Genomic DNA, 10,026 nt, shown 5'->3' with positions numbered 1-10,026 from the left:
GGTCTGATCTGGGGCAATCCCTTCAGGGATAAGAGAGAAGGGAGGAGCGATGGTTGATCTGGCTCCATAGCACAGAAAACCCAGCCTGAGAGGTGAAAACACTGGCTGTTTGCAGAAAACACAACCACCAAGGGGGAGCGATCTAAGTTTTGAGGGAGTTCTTTTCTACGAAAGCAATCAACAGGGAATTGTTGGCTTAGGAGAAGAACCTCAGCGTCTGATACCATGTGAGGGTGGGAAGCAAAAGCGGAAGTAGAAGCATGAGCATGAACTATAATGCTTCCAACAATAGCATATAGCTCAGGTTGAGTCCTTTCAAGGAATACATGGACACGAACAAAGTGGTAAACACTGTGGATGAAGGTGCTAAGACTGAGAGATAGAGAGAGAAGAATACGACACCATAAAAGTTGTCAAACCCTCCTCCGAAGGCCCCACTCTTGATGGCGAGAGCGGTCTACTATTGATTGCACAATCTCTACAATGCTATGGACTTGCCAACGATGTCGACTATCATAGGCTATCATAAGCCGGCAGTTGTAGGTGAGACATTGAGGGAGACGGCCTAACCACTTGTCCTAAAAGATCAAGTCGATCTGCCCGATGGCATCTGATTGCTGTTGCTCATATGTGACTGCATCTAGAGAGATATCCTTGCTTCGTCCAGTAAAAAACGACCAGAGCTCCTTGGCCCTACCCACGTTGGGCATATCCTGCAGTCACTGCATTTCAAAGAGACATCTCAGACATAAAGCTCCTCTTAGGTGCAACAGAATGATTGTTTGCGCTTTGCTCAAGATGAGTGCTCTGAACTGTGCTCAAGATTCCTTTTGTTTTTATGGAAGGTAGAGTCTTCCGTTCTTAATGAGAAAACGCTATGATCACAAACAAAGTGAATGGACACTGTGCGTGCAAGTGAATGAGACTGAGAGATAGAGAGAAGAGAGATACGACACCAGAGACGTTGTAAAACCCTCCTTCGAAGGCCCCACTCTATTCGGCGAGAGTGGTCTACTATTGATTGCACAAAGTGGTACAATGCGGATGCAATGAACTGATGCAACTTGGGACTATGCCGGTGACGACGACGGTGATGACGACGACTTTAGGGCTGAAATTTGTGGTCTTCTATCTGCTGAATTTCGGGATTGTTTCGGTGGCTGAAAATGACTGTTTTGGCTGCGTTTTCGAGGGCTAAAAATGGAGATCTTCTGCAACCAACTAGGGCTGTTTTGGGGCTGTTAAAAACGTTGATCTGCTGCGTTCTTATACTGCTAAATTTGCGTTTTTCTACTGCTTGTATAGCTTCCCTTCTCGAGTGTGGCTTGTATAGCTTCCCTTCGCAAGGGTGATCACCCAAGGTAGAGACTTCTCGTCGGCCAAGGGCCCCGCGTCTCACGACGTCGACTCAAGAGGACGAGTGACTGTGAAGGGTCTCGGAACCCGCCTATGCATAGAGACCTGTAACACTCTCCCCGCCTACGAGAGAGCTCAATGTCCTCATCGAGTATATTCCATTTGAGCAAAATTGTAGCCTTGTCCCTACTGTCTGCTTTAACTGAGCATTCTGCTTCATTTTGTCCACATCTGCCATATGGTTATAAGCTCGTGCTGCACTCGACCACAAACCATCAAATCTCTCACGTAGCTTACTCTTGCATTGAATTTGTTAGTGAGCGTGTTTCTCTTTTAGTTTTGCTACCTGATCTTGCATTTGATTCATAACCTTTTGAAGCATTTGTAGCATTTTTGTTTTATCTATTTTGTTGTAGTCCACTTCATTCATGGCTGCTTCGACCTCATCTGTAGATTCTTGATCTATTAATATTTTTACTTGCATTGATGTTACATGCTGATACAATGTTTGTGTTAGTCTGACATATGGTTTGTTTTAAATATACAGATACGATGAGTGACCAGGGTCATAGAGTGAAGTTGACGTTCATCAAGACTTTGCTACGTACCACTGGACTATCAGGAGAGGATTTGACGGAGGCTATGTAAAATTATATGGAGATGGATGACGCCAGTTTAGATAGCTCCATCGAGTTTCTTGGGCGATATAGTTTGCCCGTACGTCCTGGAGAGGGTACATCCTCCCAGCCACACACAGGAGTGGAGACTTCCTCTCATGCAGATCAGACCATAGCACATCGGTAATCTTCTCGATTGATAAAGTAGTAATGTCATTATTTTTTTAATATAGAAATCTTAATATATGTATTCCCTGGATGTCTTTGTTTACTTAGGACTCCTATTCCAGGTACATCACATCATGAGAGTCAACGGCTTACTCCTAATGTACCTCCTAGTACTCAGTTGACACCTGATTCACAGGCTAGTGGTCGTCACTCTCGGAGGTATACCTATTATGGTGATTATGGATTAAATATCAAGTAGTTTTTAAGAACTCTCATCTAATCTGCCATATGTTTATATTGCATGTAGGCATCATGGACAGAGTAGCACGCCACTAGGCCGATCGACTCGTGAGACACCGCCTCAGCCGCTAGTTCCCCCATCAGTGCCTCCACCTCCACCAATGCGCACATGCATTGGCAGCTTGGGTGTCACATGCGACATCTTGCCTGACGGGGCTATCCTCCAGCTCGGATCCGGCATCGCCCTCAAACGGCGGATGCAAGACCTCTGCTCGTCTTATCTAAAGCAGGTTCATATACCATGGGAGTAAGTATTAATTAACATAGAAAATATAAATTTTAGTTTGTTAGTCGAATTACTAATCGACTTAATTTTGCACTGTAGTGATCAGCATGAAGATGAAAAGAAATATGTTATCAACACACTAGAGACAGAGTATGGGACAGGATGGAGTCACAAGTGGATGGTCAAGCAAATGTGCAAACTCATGGGTCATCGACGCGACGCAGCACGGTAAGTAGAAAGAAAGAAATCTTTTTAACATCTCTCTCTCTCTCTCTCTCTCTCTCTCTCTCTCTCTCTCTCTCTCTCTCTCTCTCTCTCTCTCTCTCTCGATCTCTCAAGGTGGAAATCGGTCGGAGCTGCTCGCTGAGGAGGTGTAGCGTATAGTAGAGGCAGGCTGTAGGAAACTCTCGCAAGGGTACACCGTGCACTGTTGGGGTGCATGATTTTTCCTCTCTTCTATCATGCTCGCCACTTGGGACCATATGAGACAAATCAAATGTACCTGGTGTCCAGCCAAATGAGCATCCTCAACACTTCCACCTGTCCCAGAATTTTCGTGTGTTGATGGCTCAAGGTCTAGAAAAGGTGCATTCATTGAAGCAGCCACTCCTCTTAGATCAAAATCTTTATCTTCCCAATGCTCAGGTCCTTGAACTATGGCACCTCCTCCAAAGATGCTGCAAGTGCTTCTTCAATTCATTTTTCCTCACTTGTTTCACAAGAAAGTCCACAGCTCCCTTTGACAAGCATTTGAATACCACATTCATGGAGTCATGAGAGGACATCATGATAACCGGAATGTGCTTGAGGGCCCCATGGTTCATAATTCACCCCAATAGACCTATGCCTGATAAACAGGGCATCATGCCCTCCGTCAGAACAAGATCGACTTGGTTTTTCTGGTCCATCAAAAGCTCCCATGCTAGTAACCCATTGGAGGCAGGAGTAACTTCATAGCTGCAAACGCGTAGGAGAGCACCAACTGGATCAAGCTGAATGCATGGAACTGATGCAAGTCTACGCTATGTCGGCAATGACGAAGGGGATGACGACACCGTCCTAAGGGCTGAAATCTGCAATCTTGTATCTGTTGTCCAAAAACGCTATGGGCTGAAATTTGCGACTATGTCCAAAAACGCAGATTCTGGGATTGTTCTGTAGGTCTTTGACAATGAAAATCTGCAGGTTTAGGCCTGAAAACTGAGGTTTCTTGGGGCTGAATGTGCTACTCTTTAGGGGCTCAAACCCAGTTCACTATTAACAAGATTTGTGTCTCTTGAACTTGCTCATGATAATTGCTTGAAAGAGGCAACAACGGAAGAATCTTGAGTTAGACGTAAGTCGTCAATAGCTTTTATTCGAAGATGTTGACCATAAGCCCACATGTTTGTATACATTCGAGCCTAGATCAATATATAAATGATATAAGAAAAAAAGGAATATTGCTTGTTTAGTTTAAATTTTTCAAAACCCAAAAGTTACCTTTCTTTCACATCCGATCATAAACTCTCTTTGTTCCCTTGAGATTGTCTCATGATCTCTATCCGCCCGTTGCATACGGGTGTATAACCAATCCATGAAAGTAGGCACGTCTTCGATGTTATTTACGTTGGTTTGACGTCTGGATCTCCTGTTTTTACGTCTGCCAACTCGTTGGTTGGCAAGTTTCTCCTCATAGTCCTCAATAAATTGTTGCATGCATTCGCTATTATAGACAATGAAAGTAGAAATATGCAAATTATCTTGGATATTAAGTTGAAAAGGGACTCCCTTACCAGACAATACCTCGTCTGACATGGTAGAAGAAGACTCATTTGTCCATACGCGTGGAGCTTCAAAATCGGTTTTCTCAAGATATTCACAAACGTAATACATGCATTCTTCAAGCATCCATCCTTCCGCCATAGAGCCCTCTGGTCTTGCTTTTTGACGTACATAACCTTTCAGTACTCCCATAAATCTCTCGGCCCAAAACATCCATCGAGTAGAAACAACACCAGCAAGCTCTATCTCGTCCACTAGATGGATTAGCAGATGAACTTGGATATCAAAAAAGGAGGTTGGAGGTTCCTTCTCCATTAAACAAAGAAGCTCTATACATTCACGCTTCTTTTGTGGAATTAACCCTTTGTCAATTTTTTTAGATGTAATCCATCTATCAATAAAAGAAAGAAGATATTAAAGTTATATTTGAATTAAGAACTTATCAACTAAAAATTTACACTAAAATTTAATCAGTGATAAATACCTTGCAAGCGATCCAAAGCGATATATTACGTCTCGGACTCCTTGGGTAGTACATCCATCAATAACAAGGGGTAGAACATGCTGTATACATGATTAATCCAATCAACAAAACATGCAAGAAAATAAATACTTACGAAGATTGATAAAACATTACCTTCACAAAATTGTGCCAATCATGTGTTTTTAAACCAGACAAGCTCTTGTCATCTAAAGTGAACATGTTTCGACAAGATGCTCCATATCGTGTAGGCGTACGAATCAATTGAATCCTCTTGTTGATAGTCTGCACCTCTTCTGTGCTGAGTACCCATGGGGCAGGCTCATAAGTTGTGTCACGTCCAGTTTCATCAGAAAGTGGCCATAGATTAGGCTTGAGTTTCGATCCTTTAAGTCATTTCTTGTTGTCACTGTGTCTTTCAAGCCAACAAGGTGTTGCCATAACGAATGACCAACGTTCTTAAATATATGCATAGGATCAAGAAGATGACATATCTTCAAATCCTTCCAATATTCCAAAGTGTACCATATCGAAGGACTTTGAGCCAAAGAACGTTTTCCTCTGGCTCGCACCTTCACAGTGTCATCATCATCACCGCTTATCATCTCCGACTCCGGATCGATAGCGGGTCCAACAGTCCACTTTAGATACCAATCCTTTGGTTTGTTTGATATTGGAAATTTTCCTTCTTCTACCTTCCCGTTGAAATGTATGGCTTGCCTTCTATTTCGTAGATGATGCTCTTCAGGTAAAAATCATCTGTGTCGAAGATATATATTTTTGTTGAGGTTTTTGCTATAAGTTGATCTCAACCAATCACCACACATAGGACAAGCTTTATAACCCTTGGTACATATTCCTGCATGAAAAACATAACAAAGATTATCAGCGCAATAAATATACAAAAAAAAGAGAAAATGTATATATCTAAACCATTTACCTGAGCAAAATCCATATCCTGGAAAGTCGTGAATAGTCCATGCTAAAATCCCACGAACAATGAACTGTCTTTCACCAATGCTTCTTGACATATCCACGACATCAATCCCTCTCCACAAATCTTGAAGATCGTCAATGAGAGGAGACAAATATACATTCAGGTCTTTAACTTGTCGCTTTCCTGGGATTAAGAGTGAGAGCATTAAATGCTCTTTTTTAATACTAAGATATGGGGGTAGATTATAGTTAATAACTACCACCGGCCATGTAGACCATTTACTTGATTTTATAGAAAATGGATTCACATCATCTAATGCTACATCCATCTTTAAATTACGTGATTCTTTTGCGAAATTTGGCCATAGCGAATCAATATGCTCAAATGCAGGACTATCCTGCGGAATCCATTACTCCATCTTTGCTCTTGTGCTCCGCTCCCCATGTCATAAGCTTAGCTAATTTGGGACTTTGAAACATATGTTTTATACGTGGAGCCAAGGGAAAATGTCTCAATACCTTTCTAGGGACCTTACCTTTCTCATCTTTATAACGAGGCGTTTGACATTTTGGGCACGTCACATTGTCCTGGTACTGATGTCTATATAAAATGCAATCGTTGGGACATGTATGTATAGAAGAATAGTCAAGTCCAAGACTACTTATCATCTTCTTCACCTCATCGTGTAATGAAGGAAGGGAATTGCTTGTCGGCAAGAACTTTTGAGAGACTAGCCAGCAAGTTGATTAAAAATATGATCAATAACAAGCACCAATGTTTAGAGTGTAACAAACAAATATGTTAGATGTATACATACTTCAATAGTGTTGAAACGGATACATTACTCCATCCAAAATGGTTTTGAAGATTAAGAATAAGTAAGCTTCCACTTAGTCGTGTTAGTTGGCTTCCTTCGTAGATATGCTTTAGAGCTTCTTCTCGAAGATACTTCTCGTTGTTAGGAATATCGCTCGCACTATCATTTTGATGCCAATCCTCAATAAAATCAGCCATGCCATCGCCATTATCAAATATATCATCACGTCCATTAAAGTCCTTAGAATATTGTTCCTTTAGTCTTGCATACGTATTAGGATCACTCCTGCGTAGGATCCTCATGCACTCTATTGACATTTGAGATACATCATGTGAATGTTGATTTGTGACGTTATCGATGTCATAATCTGGAATCTGCATATTTGAAGGTAAAGAAGATTGTATCAATAGCATGCTTATATATAAAAGGAGAGAGAGATGTGCATGAAATTCAATAACATTTGGAGACAACAAAAAATAATATCAAAATAAATTAGCGACAGTAAGAAACGTAATGCAAATTAAAGTGTAGAATTAGGGTACAAGAGTTCAAAATAACATTAGGAATTGTATACAATGAGCTCTTAACCCTGATCTGTTATATGTGCTCGTGGAGGTCTACGCCATCCATAATTGACTAGCAATTCATCACCAGCACGTAATGATTTAATAGCATGGACAACTATATATCTTGGTACATCCCTACTCGTGTGTCTTGGTTCATGACTATTCTCACACTCCACAAATGTGCAATTGGTTCTTGCACTTCTCCCTCGACTACTATTGATTAAACCTGCTATGTTTCCTTGAGAGTAAGGTCTTCCATCAACATAGAGTCTTTGGCCTTCTGCATGTGTAATCCCTCTAGTAGAAAGAGAGGCTGCATTGAGACATAATCCATAAGTAGTCATGCTCTGGATGTAGCGAGTGAGCTGATGCCATTGACCCCATCTATATATAGGTCCACAAAAAGACATACGGGTGACCTCTGAATGAGGGGGCACATGCAAATCCTGTGCAATAAAGACGCCTCGTCCTGCTCCACTGATGGTGGACGGAGCAATCATGTAGCGATTGCCCCAAAATCCAAAAACCACTCCATCTGAAGGAAGTGGTCCTCCCTACCAGCCTCCGTATCGTCTACGATCGTAGCTCTGTACTAGATCCTGTAAATGAGTAGGCAACGGATGATCTCCACCCATCTCAACCTCCAATGGAGGAGGTAGAGGATGTCGAGAAACCTCGAGCCGCAACTGACAAATGACCTGTCTGTGCCGTGTGCGAGAGACATGTACACCACTGGTAGTAAAGTCATCCTCGCCATCAAGTGAAGATACCTACATATATAATCTAGTTACATTATATATATATATATATATATATATATATATATATATATATATATATATATATATATATATATATATATACATATATATATATATATATATATCAATCTTTGATTTTTAAAACTCCAATATCAAACAAAGGGAGATCAGAAATATACCATAGGTCGATGTCGCTCCTCAGGTGGTGGTGCTTGCTCAAAAGTACCATAAGTCATCTGATGTGAAAAGCACTCCCATCATGGCCTGCGATACGTGCCACAACAACGAGCACGCCAGCATATAATAGGCTCATCATAGTAGAAATCATCGTAAACGGGTTCATGTGCAGTATCGGAACTCTGTGCACCCCGGCTACCACTAGTAGGAGGTGGTGGTGTACCCTCTGATTGATCCGAATCTGGATTTCAATTACCATAAAAACATGAGACATTTATCAAATGACCAAAATAAAAAATTCAATAAAAGTAACAAAACATTGAAGTCTAATAGTTATATGGTATATTCTGATGCTTATTGTAATTTAAAAAATAAACAGGCGCTATTGTATGGTGCCGTCAAACAAGAGAAAGGCAACCATTTTCATGGAGACATGGCAATTCTTCCGCAAGGAGATGCGCCTATGCATTAGTTTTCCCCAAAAAAGGTGTGTGCCTTTGGTAATATATATTAGAATTAATATGAACTTTCCTAGATTGATTCTAACTTTTCTCTAACCTATGTTATTTTGTTTATTCAAATTTGATTAGGAGGCAGCAAGAAAGAGAGTAGCTTTACGTCACACATCTAGACTAGGGTGGATGGGACGAGATGGATTTGTGGCCACATTTGTGAGTATAGACCATTCACATTTTAACTTTTAAAGGTAGTATTATTAAATGCAAAAATTAATAAGTCTTTGGTTCTGTCTTAATGTAGACGAAAGACTATGGTCGTGCACCGACGGCATAGGAGATAGAGTACGCCACATACTGCGGCTATCGTGCTTTGTGTCAGACACTTACTGACACTCCAGATCCACTTGTACGTATCTTTTTTTTTCTTTGTAGTTTTTTTCATGGTAACTGTAATATATTATTTTTTTATTTCACTAACTAATACAGGAGCAGCATGGGGAGGCTGATATGATAGAGGTGGCTTGACAAGAGGCCGAGGGGCGACGTCGAGAGGCTGAGAGGAGCAGTGGCCCAATCACTGGCCATGATGGTGACGATCGCAGAGATGGGGACAATCGTAGTCCCACGGTTCGTACCAGTGGTGGTGGCACTAGCGATCATGAGACCGATGATAGTGATTCTTCCAGTAGTGATGGATCACATAGTGATCCTATGTAGAGATTTCTTTTGCATATTTGGGATCATTATATATGTATTTTTCAGCGTGCATTACTACATCGTATGTGATGATGAGATTTGTTTTGTATATGTGAGGATTGATCACCACACATTTTGGACACATGTACATAAACTTACTGATGGTATATACTGACATGTGTTTGTTGCATCACTGAATTTGTCTATTGTCAAACAATTAATTATTTGTTGATAAGATAATTAACCTAAGTAACCATCTCAATGTTATTTATTTGTCTTTATATATATATATTTATTTATTTATTTTTAAAGATGGATTGAAATCATGGTCATTGTGCTACCAAATGATGATGTGGCATGTGAAACCTAGTCCTAAGTTTTCTGTTAGTTGCTCTACTTCTCAAAATTAAGGCATTTTGATCTTATAGCACTCTTGTGTAAGTCTTTAAGAATATAAAAGAAATATCGTTAGGGACGCTAGTCTTTCTGTTCAGTTGTCGTTGTCCTGGTTTTGGGTCACCGCCTGTGGCTTTTCGCCCGGTCGGTTTACACATTGTTAAAAAGGCTTCTAATGTTTTTTTGAAGATGAAGATTTGAACTATGACGTTTCAAAGTACCAAGCATCATACGCTCCAAGTTTCAAGTTACGTACCATGTACCATGCACCAACTACAAGCAGCATACGCTCCAAGTTTCAAGTTA

The 10,026-nt window shown here is 40.8% G+C and overlaps 1 protein-coding gene and 1 pseudogene across 1 annotated transcript; one reads left to right on the top strand and one right to left on the bottom strand.

The window, feature by feature from the left end:
• The first annotated feature begins 1,908 nt into the window (after positions 1–1,908).
• Positions 1,909–9,345, top strand: LOC147427106 (uncharacterized; annotated as a pseudogene).
• LOC147427107 (uncharacterized) lies at positions 7,250–7,915 on the bottom strand. Its single transcript, XM_086499306.1, has one exon. It carries the CDS (start codon positions 7,730–7,732, stop codon positions 7,250–7,252), a length of 483 nt encoding a protein of 160 aa, XP_086355432.1. The 5' UTR covers positions 7,733–7,915.
• Positions 9,346–10,026: the final 681 nt, after the last annotated feature.

This window comes from Adiantum capillus-veneris, chromosome 24, assembly GCF_014529385.1.
Source record: "Adiantum capillus-veneris isolate H3 chromosome 24, ASM1452938v2, whole genome shotgun sequence".
In the NCBI taxonomy this organism is placed as follows: domain Eukaryota; kingdom Viridiplantae; phylum Streptophyta; class Polypodiopsida; order Polypodiales; family Pteridaceae; genus Adiantum; species Adiantum capillus-veneris.
The sequence above is the reverse complement of the archived record's forward strand: the minus strand, read 5'-3'. Positions and strand labels throughout refer to the sequence as shown.